Source organism: Lonchura striata, chromosome 1 (genome assembly GCF_050655825.1).
Source record: "Lonchura striata isolate lonStrDom1 chromosome 1, ASM5065582v1, whole genome shotgun sequence".
Classification (NCBI taxonomy): domain Eukaryota; kingdom Metazoa; phylum Chordata; class Aves; order Passeriformes; family Estrildidae; genus Lonchura; species Lonchura striata.
Window position 1 is genome coordinate 45,269,932 of NC_140703.1, and position 15,220 is coordinate 45,285,151.

Here is a 15,220-nt window from a genome sequence, read left to right on the forward strand (position 1 = left end):
CTACAGAAATGAGGGAGTTTCCAGGGAGTTCAGCTGTTCTCTAAAGGTTTGTATTGCTCTGTAAAACAGGATGTCTCCTACCTCCATTCTCTCCTGTTAAAAGGTCACCTCCAGCCTCTCCATTTATTGTTCCCTTTAAGGGACAATCTTTCAAACTTCAGAAAGACAGTTCAGAAAGCTACCCTGTGTGAACCACCTGTGGTTTAGTGATCTGATTAATTAGTTCATGATTGAAAGTAAAAGTGAGTTCCTCAAGTCATTTGAGTGTTTTTGAAAGTATTACCTCAGATCCTAACTGCATGCCATCATTTCGTGTGGTGCACAGGAAGGTACTGAAACACAGTTTCTGCCACTTCGCTCCATTGTTTATAAAAAGTGTGAGTGGACAGAAGCTGTGCTGATGGAGATCTTTTCCAGTCTCTGCTGGCAGCCCCCAAGAGAACACAGTGGCCCATGTTTTTTCAGTCAGCTGATGAGACTGACCTTACACTTAATTAATGGCTCAGTCATGAGTGGGTAATGAAAATGCTCCTAAAATATATCCCTGAGTGCATTTTTAAAATCCTTGTCTGCCAGAATTCTATATTTGTTTCAGAATCACTCAGTATTGTGATTTAAATGTTATAATTGCCCATTTGTTGTCCTGAACACAGCTAGCTCAGAACTTCATTAATCCATTTTAAAGCACTCTGATTTTGCTGATGTTGTTGGTTCAAGATCCAACCTGAGGCTCTTAAAAAATGGCCCTTCCAACAGCAAGTGATTGATGACAGGGTAGGAGGAAATGAATAAGAAGCCAAGAGAGGAGGTAGAAGGGCTGAGAACATGATGAAAAGTTAAAAAACCAGTGTCCCTGTGCCCAGGTCAGGCTGTGCCAACACTCACTTCAGCACACGAGTGAAGAACAGGGTCTCCTGTGCTGTCACACAGCAGTTTTGCACTATGGCTATGAGGGTCAAATTCTTCTCCATAGATATAGGGTAATTTTAGTTATTATTTCTCATATATTATCCTTACATGAACTTGAGGCAGTTGGATCCTCAGCAAGAGAGATTCTCAGCAGCAGTACACTGGAAAAAACTACATTGATTTTCACAAACTGTGCCAGTTTACTCTAGCTGAAGATTTAGCCCAACTTTAGTAATTCAGGAATCACTAAGCAATTGAACAAGACCCAAATCTATAGTCATTTTCCACTGCCATATTAAGTAAACAATACTGAACTTATTGGGAAATTTAATTATAAATGCTGAATTTATCCCCTGTATGTGACTTCAGTACATTCCACTTGTTCACATACAGCAAACCATATAAATTTTGTTTTTGTTTTTGTTTTTGTCCCCTTTAATATCAGTGGGACTATTCACCAACTGATTGTGTAAGCAATGCAGTAACAAGTTGTAGTCTCTGAGTTTGTGACTGACACGTCACATCAAAATAAGTGACTTGCTGTGAGAGCCAAGGTGATCTGGACATGCATCTCCCATAAGAGCTGCTGAAAATCTCCTACTGAAAATGCAACAAAGAAATAAAAGCCTAAAATACATTGCAATTCACAACACCTGCAATCACTTACTGTGATTGCAAAGAGGTGTATATATGCTGTGCTCTGGAAAACATAAGCAAAACATCTTCCTTTTCCACTCTGCAGCCCCTTGGTCTGGACTTTTTATATTGGACCATGTGCATTTCCCATCACAGCTGACTGATTTGAATTAGGACAGAAATCCTGTTTTGAAGGTGTAAAATATCTTAAAATATTGTAAATATAATTTTAATTTTTTTCACAGAATGCTTCTCTCTCATCACAGCTGGGAATGTCTGAGGGCAGATGTGAAGGAAATGTGACAGAGCCTTGTTAATGCAGGCAACAAGGAGAGGGGCCAAGGACAGGCTTTCTTGAGCTTCAGCAGGGCCTTCACTCAGAAAGTTTTCCACCAAAATTTGTGGAGAGGAGAAAGGGCCTGGCATCAGTCACATCACTACTGCATCCCAGTGAAAAATGGGAACTTCCTCTGCTGATCATTGCCACTGAGATGGCTTAGACACTGAGGACAGCATAGCAATTAAAATTGTGAAATTTATTGTTTTTTCCAAAGGAAAACCTGAGAGCTTCTTTGCAGAGACAATCCAGAAAGGATGACATTAAAGAAACTACACTTGGAAAAATGAAAAAATTCCCCAGCCAGTTTCAGGCTTTAAATGCCTAAAGTTTTAGTGCTGAAAAAAAAAAATAAAAAAGCAAAGAACATGGAGGCATCTGTTTTCTGACTTGTTTCCACCTTGCTGGTGGCCTTGATAGTTCATATCTGCTCCTAGTTATCAGTTTGATCAGTTTAATCTGCAACAACTCCATAGGCTTCTGATTTTCCAAGGGAGAACAGTACCTGTATGTCCCCTTGTCTTTGTCATAACCAGCCCTGTTACACTGATAGAATTCAGGAGCATGGGAACTTGGCTCAGTGGCAGTGCATGACATGTTATAGATGACAGCTATTCAAATAATATTAATTATTTTGCACTTGTACTAGAAGCCAGCAGAGGATCATGTTGACAGGCAACTTGCCAGCACCCCAAGCCCACTCATTTCACAGCTGTGGGACTCTCATGTTCCACTGTCAACCTGCACAGCCTGTTGCCAGAAGCCTTAAGGCAAAATTTAAGTTTGAATACTAGAAAAGAGCAAAAAATGGGCATTTTGTTTCTAGAAACAGAGTATTGCATATGAATGAAATGTGTGGGATTTGGAAAGTGGATGAAGCTTTTCCTTTACTTAGAGTAATCACTTGAGAGTTCCTGGGAAATCCTCTCACTCAACTGTGGCTGTCAAAAATTTCTCTAAGGCACCAAGTCTTCCTCAGCAGTAAATGAAGAGACAGGCATCTCAACATCATCCTTTGTTAATATTGGTATCAAAGACCACCACTTGGAGGTACCTACCTTTTCCCATTAACTACAGGGAGGTCGGGACAGACAGACAAAGCTTGAGGCATAATTTAAGGGTGCAAATATTGAGGTGATGTGAATCCCCCCAGTTTAGGGACATATAGAAAGAGTAATCAGAATGTATGAAGAGGCAGTGTCCTTAGAGCTAAGAACAGCATACAGGGCTCAGAAGCTGTTACTTGTGTATTAAATAGCTATATGTAAACATGCACAAATATATTAATACATAAGCATTTGGGGATTTCCAGTTAAACCAGTTATAGAGTGCAATAAGCCCCTTTCCTCTTCAATACAAACTATTTTAGTAAGTTCGGTTGCACTATACTAATTAATGTTTGCACTGGTTATTTATTTATTAAGCCTTGAATCATTAGTTGATGTTTAAATAATAAATTAATTATGCCATATTATGGGATATAAATTTTCCCATAGAAATCTGCTGGCACACACAGTATCATGACATTTAACATCACCAAAAGGCTATCTATCACATACCATTTCTCTTTAGCTACCTGCTTCTCTGATATATATTGTATTTGCATGCACACCTGCACATAAATAGATATCCATATGCCTACCACATAATTCCATTAAGAATTGGGCAATGATTTAAAATGGAAAGTACTTAAAATAAGTTTTTTAATAATTTAATACATTTTTAAAACATATAGTGATAGATCTGCATGAAGTGGGCCATTAACATAATACTCTGAGATTATTCAATGAGTTTAAGCAACTTCACTGTAAACCCATTTTATCATTTTGAGGCATTGGATTAGGTTTCATTTCAATATTAAACTCTGTTACATCACCCACAGCAAATACTACCAGTAAAAATAGCTATTCCAATTAGAAATTTATCATCAGCCTGGGACCCTTGAAATATTGACATGGATAGGTGAGATTTAAGGAAGAACTTTGAATTTTAAAATAATGTTGAAACGGGAAATTAACATGGAAGACTAGATGTCCTTCTTAGCCGAGGATAAGGGGATCTTCACAGGTCTCTTCCCCCAAGTTCTTTGCATGCAGGCCTCCTATTACAGGGCTGTGCCAAATGTTTATGGGCAGCACACTGCAGGAAGCACCTTCTTTTCTTGCCAGGATAATTTTGAGGGCAGTAAATGAAATACCTATGGCCAAATCATATTATTAATTTGTATGGTGCAAACTAAAAATAGATTGAAAGCAAGGAACACTAATTAATGTTTCTTAAGTCGCATATGCAGAGTTGTCTTACATATATCTCTGAAGGGTATGTTGTTAATATGTGTAAGCCAATAGTTTTGGGTTCACAGTAATTGCATACTATTTATTTACAAATCTTCCCCAGCAGTATGTGCCTGTTACCTAAAGCGATGGAGCAGGTCCCGGTCATATGTCTGTCTCTAAACCTGGGCCAACAGTACATGACATAGCACCCACTGTGGCCTCTGCTCTGTCACTTTGCAATGCGATTCTATGTAGTTTTACTTGAATAACATAAAATAACATATATAATGTTATTTATGTTATTTTCCACGTGAAGAACTCCTGTAAACCTTGCCGTTTTGAAACTCAGTGAGGCAGGCGTCTTAGACAAGCTGAAAAACAAATGGTGGTACGATAAAGGTGAATGTGGACCCAAGGACTCTGGAAGTAAGGTCAGTCGCTACAGTTCGGGACCTAACTATCGTGTTCACAAAGCAGTAGAGGAAGTAATAAACAAAATGACATAGAAATAAAATGAGCAGCTGTAGACACAGAATGAATCAACTTTGGCCCATCTTGATGGTGGCCGCACTTTAATTTAAGGAAGCACTATTGCATTTTAAAGTCTTCAGTGATATAAATCACCGAACATCATCCCACATATTCAGAGCATCTCTTGAAGAAATACATAGCAGATTTTTGGGTTTGGAAGAGGCAAAGGTTTGTTTCCTTCTTGCCTAGACAGTATGGACTTTTCCCGTTGACTGTTTAGGAAATGTCCCTTCACAACTTTAGAAGCTGGCCAAACTTAGCAGTTTTCTGAGAAGAAGAAATGCTAGCAGGAAGGATTGCTTTTCATTGCTGACCAGGAAGGTGGTGTCTTGCAGTCTTTGGGGATGTCCCTGGCTCCTTGAGGGCCAAGGAAAACTTAACTTTAAAGCTGCAAACTTGAACTTTGAGGTGAAAAGCTTCAGTAATTAATCGTTTCTACAGTTTCCAGTGTTTATCCTAGTCCATACCCAAAGAGGAATCCTGGCAGCTCCAGACAACTGACAGCTCCTTCTCTTTATGGGGACAGACCCAGAACTGGGTATTTTCTGATGACTGGGAAACACCACAGTCAGTGCCAGTCCTGTATTTGAGGAGTCTGACATTTCTTCACCATACCTGACTCCGCATCAGCCTCTGCAGCCATAGCTAAAAGAAAATAATGACAGGCACTGACTGCTTGCTGCCTGCATGTCTCGAGACTTACCTTGACAAAATAAGTGTGGGAAACAAGCTTTAAACACATTTTGCCGTTTTCTGGCAAGTACTTTGAAAAAAAGGAGTGAAAACCATTTAAGAGGATGACAAAGTACCTGTAAATAACAGCTGAGAAAGCCTCAACCCATCACCTACATTAGGGCAGGTCTTTCTCAGTCCTGCCTTCTTGTTTGCAAGCACCATGTTAGCAATTGCCACTAGAGGAACAGTTATCTCCAAGATACTTAGGCTCTTCCTAGCAAGCTCAAAAGGCACAAAGCAGAACCCAGCTATAAATCCCAATCACCTCTGTACATCCATGGGAACGTTTACTGTGCTAATCTACTGATTGCACAATGAATAGTGCCTCTTTAAATTAAACATACAAATTTTTCACAGTCTTCATAAGTTAAAATTTCATAGAGATTACAATCAGAAGTTAAATACTCTCCTTACTTTAGCTAAAGATTATATAGTCTGCATAAGAATAAAGCTTTATAAGTATTTTAAGACACGATGTAGCATATGAAGTCAATCCTGCAAGAATTCCTTGAGAACTATGCTGAAAAAGCACATGGATTTCGAGTCAAAAAAATGTGGTTCATAACTAAACAGTGAAGTATAGGGAAATGTAGAATAGTTATTTACTAGAATACACCCAAGAAGGTGATTGTAAAATGATGAATATATAATAATTTGCTAAAGAAAATCCTCATTTTTACTAAATTATGAAAAATGTGTAAATTGCATAAATTTATATTTAGAAGTATGCTGTTACTGAGCTTAGTAGTCCATGGGCATGTTCCAGAACTGTATCTATAGTAAAATAAAACCAAAATACAATAATAGGTAAGAGGCAAATCTATCACAATGTGTATGGTACAGTGTGCACTTTCAAAGGAAGTGTTTGTTCAAAGAAAGAACTTAAGCCTCACATGTTATTTTTGCCTGTCATTGAAGTATCAGAAGCTCAGTCTGGATCTTTTAAATTAACAGCAATGCCTATCACAAGTACAATTACTGTTTTTTGTAAAGATCAAGCAGAGTCTTGTCTGATATAAAACAGATTTCTGGATTCCAAGGCTTCTGAAGAGCTTTACATAAATGCATTTTCGTATCAGTGCTGAAATGTCCCCTAAATAGAGCTAGACATGTCATTGTTTAATTCTCCATGTAATTGAAGTAATGCTTTGCAGTAAGTAAGCAATGACATCCTGATATGTTGGCAATAAACTTACAATATTTTTTAATGCCAACCAGGAAATCTAGTTGCTTAAAATATATTTTATAGATCCAGATAGGTCAAATTTTGCTGAAGTATATAAACAACTGTCATTGAATTTCAGCTAAACATTGTTACTTGTTTATTTCTAACGTTTTAATGTGTGTTTTGTGCTTCTTTGGATCCATTTTCCAGGGTTAACTGTGTCACTTCTGTTTTCCCAGGACAAGACGAGTGCCTTGAGTCTCAGCAACGTTGCTGGAGTCTTCTACATTCTGGTTGGAGGCTTGGGCTTGGCAATGCTGGTGGCTTTGATAGAGTTCTGTTACAAGTCCAGGGCAGAGGCGAAACGAATGAAGGTGGCAAAGAGTGCACAGACTTTTAACCCAACTTCCTCGCAGAATACCCAGAATTTAGCAACTTATAGAGAAGGTTACAACGTATATGGAACCGAAAGTATTAAAATTTAGGGGTAGGACTTAGGGCCTACTACAGCGAGTGGGTGATGCATCTTGTAACGCAGTGTTGTGACATGTCTGTCTAGTGGTGCTTGCTTCTGAACAGAGCTTTATATTTTGGAAAACTTCAGTGCAAAGTGGTTCAGTTCTTTTGGCTGCAGATGTACAGCATATTATTCTATGTTGCTAATAGACATCTGCATTGCAAGGAATTTTTAACATGAAAAATACATTTTGAACAACTCAAAGTTGTCAAATCAGTTGAGAGATGACAACTATTTTAAATAAGAAAGTATATATCCTGAGGGCCAGTTTTTAAGTACTTGATTGGAAAGTGTATTTTCTGAAAGGCTTACATTCTACTAGCGACAAATTGCTGCAAGCCTGTATTATTCAATTTTGGCCCTATCTGTAACCAAGATTTAGGATAGGCAATGTCACTGAACCATAGTTAACCTAAAGGAAGAAAAGGCACTGTTACAAGAAGTCTGAATGTTGTTTTACCTTCTCTCCCTTTTCTCCTCCCTGTTCCCTCACCCTTCCTTTGATACATGTTTGATGCTAATTGTGTGGCTTTTTTTTTTATTATTTTTTCTCCCCACAATATCCTACTTCAGGTCAACTTTTGCCCACTATAATAGTCACAAAGAGTCACTAACCAGTGGATAGACCTTGATTATCATCCTCAGTTTTCAGTAACAAACCCCCCTACCTAGGTCAAGACTAGTGTATTTTAGACACTTATGCAGTGATTTTGGAGGCTGAAGCTGCTGAGCTGCATCCTGCATAGCTCCCCTGAGTAGGTGTGCAGGGATGGTTTACTAATGTACTTGCTCTCATCCGTACAGTGAGTATCTTGCCAACTAATCATTAGACAAATCAACTCCATGACCTTTGGAAATGGCATGCAGCAGCAAATTGAGCTTCTAAATATAACTTTTACGTAGCTCCCAAGCTATGCTGTCTGCTTTGTAAGTGAATGTGCAGCTAGCACCCTACCCTGTCATGCTAGAGCTCCCTTGCCCTTGCAAATAGCAAGCCATATGTCTCCTCTCTTAACAACTATCTTCAGCTACATTTTCCTGAGCCATCCCTATATAGCGGAAGTAGAAAACACAAATTTAGGGAAATGAGATGAATAATATAGTACTTATGTTGCCACCTAGGAAAAAAAAAAAGTTTTTAGGAAACTGGAGATGCATTTATTAATTTTAATTTATTATTTATATAGCGCTGGAGTAGACGGCGCTGTACAGTAGGTGAAGTGTGCCAGACACATAACAGGTCCCTGTCCCGAGGAGCTTACAGCCTAAAGGCACAGCCCGTACAGTACCGAACCATACAGTACAGAGCAAACACAGAGTGAGCAGAGAATGGTGTTTGAGCATGATAGCTGGAGCGCTGCGAGGAATAGGTGGGTTCTCGGGGCGCGAGGGAGGGGGCTGGCTGGGAAACTGTCCCCTACACACTGTTCTGTGGGATTTTCTTTTCTTCCTTGTTCTAGAAAGAGTCATGACCCTGGGTATATTCCAATTGTAACAGAGCTGCCAATTTCCCCACATTAAAAAAAAAAAAAGTGTTAGCTATGCACTTTGTTCACTAGATAAAATGTGAGGCACACTATGTGCCAAGGGGACTCCAAGAGTATAGACCAGTGTTCATTACTGTAAACTGGAAAACAAGACTTCCAGATGCTAATATTAATCTCCCAAGTCCATTCCCTACTGTCAGTAATAAGGGTCATAAAAAGAAGTAATCCTGTGCACGTCACTGTGCAAAATGCAAGTGAAGGGTGCTTTTTTCCTTTAAATTCTTTTGTGATGTGCTCACAACTGGGAGTGTCCCCAGGCTGGTATAAAAGAAAGAATTCCAGAAAACATATTCCTTATCAAGTTCACAGCGTGCAATGCATTCAGAATACAGTCTTAAAAAAAGAAAAACAAAAAAATTAATCTTTCATTCAAAGACTGACCTGACCCAAACTGGCTGAGCATGCTAAACATGGCATGACTTGACAATCCCCACAGTTACCACCCAGCTCTGTTATTCCATTGCAACAGATACTGGTTATACTTGCAGTATTTTTTTTTTGTCTTGGTGTTTTCTTATAATAAAAAATAGAGCTAACTGAGTTTTGTATTTAAAGGAAAGATCATAAGTACCTTACTGGAAAGTTTGGATTTCTGTGGGACTTGTAACACAGGGATGAATTCCTATTGGACAAATATACTTTAAACAGTACAAAAAAAAGATACAAAAATATTGCATTTTATTTTTACTGAAAATTTATTTTTAGGTCAGTCAAAACTTCTGATAATTAACATTTTAGGGTTCAGACATTTAAAATTCACCAAAAAATCACTAGGGATTTTTAGCAAATATTTACAGACTTCTGAAATTCTTCTTTCTGCTTATTTGGTAGAAAAAATTATTTTGGCAATATTTATGTGAAATTGATAAATTTCAAGTAAACTTTTTATAAAAATGCTTATGCTCATATGTGGGAGACTGCCAAAGCCCAGTCATCGTCTCCTGGTCACACTGGCAGTGAGAGGTGCCTGTGTGCCACAGTGCACAGGGGGACTATGCCACCTGTTTATATGTGTGCTAGTCATAAACCCCTGTTCAGCTGGCAGCATTACAGAGCCCACGACGATGGCTGCACATATTTCTAAAGAAATATGTCTGTCTTACACATTGATATGGGGTTTTTTTTGGTTTTTTATCCAAGGAGTAAAGAGAATATATTGGAACTAAAACTCGCTAATATGGAAAGATGCCTGGTGGTTCTAACCTGCATGAGTAACCAACACATCTGACTTTTTAAGCTAACATCAAATAGTTTTAATGGTATATGTTTTAAACTAATATAAAATAGCTTAAATAACCCTCCTGTCAATTAATAATCATTACCCTGATTTTTATTTTATTTTCATACAGTCAAATGTGAGTTACCTCAGGGAAATTCACCCTGCCTGCAAGGCAGCTGGAAATGAAAATGAAGAACTAGTCTGTATGTGTGGACTGGTCTATAATGTGTGGGATAAAGACATTCAGAAGCACTGGGAGACAGTTGCATTTGATGAAGAGAGGGAAGAAATTTGCTTGAAGGAGGGAACAGTCCTTTCCTCCTCCTCCAGGCAGCAGTTTTCCATTAGTATTAAGCCCTTAGTGTACAAGTAGAGCTGATACCGAGAGCGCTGAGGAGTTTAACATCCTTCTGTCCATCTGCTCTAAGGCAAAGCCCTGCTGAGTTCCTCACCCCAAACCCACAGGCTTTTGAAGGGATTGTTCCAGTATCCAGCCAGCCTCCACCACCACCTCTTCATGGTCTTCTCAATGGGCCATGAAGCTCAGGAACCAGCTTCCAGCTCTGCTGTCTTCTCTTGCTCTCCCATCCCATGCTGTTGTTTATAACTAATGAATGAAACTAATTACGAAAACTACAAAAAAAAAAAAATGAAAAACATCATTATTACAATTAACTACAAAAAAAGGTGAAGTGCTACAGGATGGCTCAGTAAGTGTGTAATGTACTTATTTTGACTTGTATACTTCCAATTTCATAGTCAAGAGAGAAAAATACATTAAAACTTCATCTTAGATATTCGTGTCAAAGCCCCCTCCACATGACCCAAGTGCTAGAGGAGCCTGAACAACAAAAGAACACACACAGGCTTAATATTTGTATTAAACAAACTGAGGATATAATTTTCTGAAATTCCCACTTCCCTTCTAGGAACAGGGCAGTCAGTGTTTTTATGTGATTAATTTCTTAACTAATCTAATCAAAACTAATGACAAATCTGAAAATACATTATCACTATTAACCTCATACACTTACTGAATGGAGACTTTCACGGTTTGGGTAATATTCACAGGAAATACCGAGACTTTTCCCTCTTATCCCAGGCACTCCTGAAACTGATTCTGCACCCAAGCCATAAATCTGAAGTTGTAGCAGCACAGTTAAGCAGATTATTAGTCTGGCTTGTTACCTATAACACAGTTAAAAACACAGAGCAGACGCCTCCTGGTTACTTGGCTTTATGGCACTGTCCCAAATACAAGTTTGACCTGATCCTCCTGGCTTTGTAAGTGTCTGAGTTGTCCTGTGGTGTGTTGCTGAGCTGTTGTTAGTCTTGCACTGAGGATAAGAGTTATTTCCTTACAGCTTTTCTGTTCTTCTGTGGAAGGCTACTGAGAAAGTGCTGTGCTCTTTTTTTCATCTTTTTTTATTTATTCCAGATCCCTTTTATTGTTTTTTTGTCCTGATTGTGTTGTGAATGGCCGGAAAGTTATTTAGACTGAGCTAGCACAGTTACATACAACTTGTATATCCCATACAAATCTGAGTGCTCTTACTCAGATTTCCTATTGGGAAACTCAGAATGGCCATGAACAGCTGGCTGATCAGTGTGCTGAAGAGACCTTAGTACACAGTGATGACTTTCTGGGAAATTTAACCCATCTGGAGCAAGCTGTCCCTTTTCCACCCAAGTTTGCTTTCTAATCTGGTTTGGACTCTCATCCCTCTCCCACACTAAAGCACCTTTAGTTTTTTTCTTGCCATTGACCAGAACATGCTCTCTGCACTTCTGCAGTTACCAGTGTCCATTTGCAATGGGACTCAGGATATGCACCATGTGGATCGGTACCACACTGCATTGTGTCTGTGCTTTGCAAATGTAGAGATTTTTATTTGCTGCTGGGAAGCAATTGAAGTTCTTGGTAATGTATAGGCCCAGTTCCCCACTTCCTCATCACCTCTGCTACACTTTTTGTACCTGGGTGGTGTTTTAGATCAGGATATGTTTGGTGACAGTCCCTGTCACAAAGTACAGTGGTGGCAGGGAAACGTTTCAAAGGATGTCCTTTACCATAGCCAAGGTTTTCCAGTGTAAGGGGAATGCCATAATGCGTTGTGTTAAGCTGAGGCCTTTTCCTGAATTTGGGTGCTTTTGAGGGCTGAAGTGTTTAGGGTAATTGGTTTGGAAAGCTGCTTTTAAATCCAGGCTCTGAATGTGCCACAAAGAGCCACTGTATTTTTGACAACTTTTTGAAGGAGCTACTGATGACAATGCAATATTAGACTGGTGCATTTCCACAGAAGTGCATCACAAGCAGTGGAAATGTTTGGGAGTTTTAAGGGCTCTTCCTCATCCCTATATACTCATATATAAAATAAACTCCACATATCAAACAGCAGCTTAGGATTTCACTGCTACCTCAGAAGGAGAAACTGGGCTCAGAGGGATAAAGTTCAAAATGTAAAGATTAGTAACAAAGCAAACAAAATGACTTTATGATGTTTGTCATCCTTTTGCTCCTAAGTGAATGCTCCTATCTCCCTTTATTCCCAATTAGTATTTCAGACTGCATCCCTGCATACCATTTACATAGATTTCCTGACTAGAAATCAGATTTCCCCACTAATTAATATCTTAACATGGTTATCTCTGAAATCTCGTTTAATGTACTATAGTTTGGATGTTTTGCTGCATTTTTTTACCTTAGACACTTTAATTTACTTTAATTTACTTTAAACTAGTCATCTTGACTTTTTTTAATAAACACTTGAGAGAGACCTATTAGATTTTTAGATTTAGCTACTGATTTTTTAATTACTAAAGTTTGATAGCACAACTATAAACCTTTTAACAAATCCAGATTTTTGTTTGAGTAATTTAGTTCCTAAACAAGATATTTTGTTCTGATTTAGCTGAAACTAAAGATTTTCAAGGAATAAAAATTTAAAACTTTTTATGGGAAATTTATACATAATGTAGAAAACTGTATAAAACTGCATTTTCTCTCAATAAATTACATTTTCTTTGAAAATTATCACCTTCTATAATTGTAGGAGTATATACATATATGAAAGAAATTTGATGACAGTTCTCAGATTTCCTGTGAAAATACGTAATAATTTCTTTAGATTTGAATCACGGAACTGTACCAGGTAGCTGGTATAGTTATTGCAATTTATAAACAATTTTCAGTAGTTATATTTAGTCCTGGCATTCCTAGTTGAAGGTCAAAGCCTATAAACACCTGTGCATGACTATTCACAGATACTAATGCTTTCAGGTTCCAAAAGGTCTTCTCACTGTATATAAATTTAGTTTGAACCAATTTAGATGAAGGTATTAACTCTTCAGTTAATTTCGTTATCAAATTCAGATTTTATATTTAAATCGGTAACAATTTATTATAATGAAATTTAACCTCAGAATTGCTAGTCTTTTTTTCCCCCTGTAGACTTAAGTGCTATGTATTATATTTATGATGATTACTATTTCTATATTTAACATTAACATGAAAAAATGCAGATGTCTAAAATTTAATATTTTGGTGTTTGCTGTATCCTGGTTGGTTGAAGAACAGAAACATTATAACACTTTCCTCTCTTCTGCTTTTTCTTCAAACCTAGCTTACCTTTTCTGAAGCCATAAGAAACAAAGCCAGATTATCCATCACAGGGAGCGTGGGAGAAAACGGACGCGTATTGACTCCCGACTGCCCGAAGGCCGTGCACACTGGAACTGCAATTAGACAAAGTTCAGGATTGGCTGTAATTGCATCGGACCTACCATAAAAACCAAAAAAATAATTGAGTGCCTTAATCAAACTGTGTTGGTGACTGATGGGAACACAGCACAGACTGTAACGACATGGGAGTGTCATTGATGAACTAATAATTTGGCTGAGAAAGGGAAGTACGTCCAAATGCGCCAGACATCATCAGCAACAATGTGTGCATGAGCTCAGCTCGGAAACCCAAACTCAGATTTTATATCAGGAAAATTCATAATTTAGTTTTGTTGGGGGGAGGGGGCTGGGAAGGGTGTATTAACAGCAACAAATTTCACTTGAGTGGACTTAAAACTAATAAGACTTGCCAATTTAGCGCATTAAACTGTGAAGAACATGCTCAGAAAGGACACCATTTTGGTCTTTGTCTTGACAATGAGAGAAAAATAGTTATAGAAGTCAATGAACATGCTAACCTGTGTCTCCAGAACATCAATATATACAATGGAAGAATACTCAGCTGTTCAGCTGTAGAAATGAATCACTAAACTGTGATAAAAAAATAATAAATATGTAAATCCTGTGAAAAAAATAAAGAAATTATTTACATTTTCTTTGGAAAAAGAGAAATATTGAAACATGCTTGCTTTTTAACTGATGTAAATTCAGTAGAGGACAACACAATTCTTTTTTCTAACCATCTTAGGGGAAAATCATTGCAATAATTGATATAAAATGCCATCACTGTAATAAAATTCAGATAATTTTTTTTTATAAAAGTTGTTGGTCATCCTCTTGTTTGTTGTTACCTTCATTCTGTTCCATCATTCCGTGTTCCACAGATTTGCATCTGTCTAATACAAGAAACAAAATTATAAAATGTTTAGAGTACTTCATCAGTCTGCAGTGTAGAATCAAAAGAGACTACGGGTCACTCATGTTACAGATATTATTTATAATCTTGTTCTGTGTAAGAAACTGTGGTTTTTGTACCCACCAAAAAGAATAAAACAACAATTGTTCTTATAATATTGACAGAGCTTGAGTTGTTTTCTGGTCATTAGGGATGCCTCCCGGAGAATAGAAAAAGGGTTGTTCATTTCTTACAACAAGATTCAGAATATTGTCAGAGTCAGTCTGAGTCCCTGCATATTTCTAAAGTTCTTTTAAGGGACTTAAATAGGGAGGAAGGACTCTGAGCAGCTAAAGAATTGTCATGATTATTGACTAGGCATTTTAGTACTAGTCACTAAAAACCTTTTTGAAGTGTTAGGGAACCATTTAATGATAGTGTTTGTCGTCTGGGTAGGTCAAGGAAAGAGATGCCAGGGAGCAAGGAAGTACAAATGACAGTTCTTGAGACTGATGTGATAGATGGTAGATGCAGCCTGCTTGGTGCCCAGGAGCCTCAATTTTCATCCCCCAGCCTATCAGTGGCATGCCTGGGAAAGACTAGCAGCCACGATTTGAATAAATGCCAGATGTCAACGGGAGCAGGCATGTCTGTAGGTGCAAAGTTACAGCACGTCTGTTCCATATTGGTCATTCTCCCTGGCCTCACAAGGCCTGGCAGTGGTGTCCAGATCCAGAGCACTGCCACCAGGGTAACAGCCACGTGCCAGAG

The 15,220-nt window shown here is 38.2% G+C and overlaps 1 protein-coding gene across 12 annotated transcripts in view; it reads left to right on the forward strand.

The window, feature by feature from the left end:
- Positions 1 to 14,627, forward strand: part of GRIA4 (glutamate ionotropic receptor AMPA type subunit 4) — a 212,006-nt gene extending 197,379 nt beyond the window's left edge. For 2 of the 12 annotated variants that reach the window (XM_021529348.3, XM_085593411.1), the window contains 2 exons: positions 6,829 to 6,963; positions 13,496 to 14,627. In XM_021529348.3, coding sequence (XP_021385023.1) covers positions 6,829 to 6,963; positions 13,496 to 13,660 — 300 coding nt within the window. In that variant the 3' untranslated portion in view covers positions 13,661 to 14,627. Of the gene's footprint in view, positions 1 to 4,474; positions 4,642 to 6,828; positions 7,077 to 8,293; positions 8,477 to 13,495 lie in introns of those variants that run through there. The other 10 variants (XM_021529344.4, XM_021529343.4, XM_021529342.4 and 7 more) reach the window with 10 other exon arrangements.
- Positions 14,628 to 15,220: the final 593 nt, after the last annotated feature.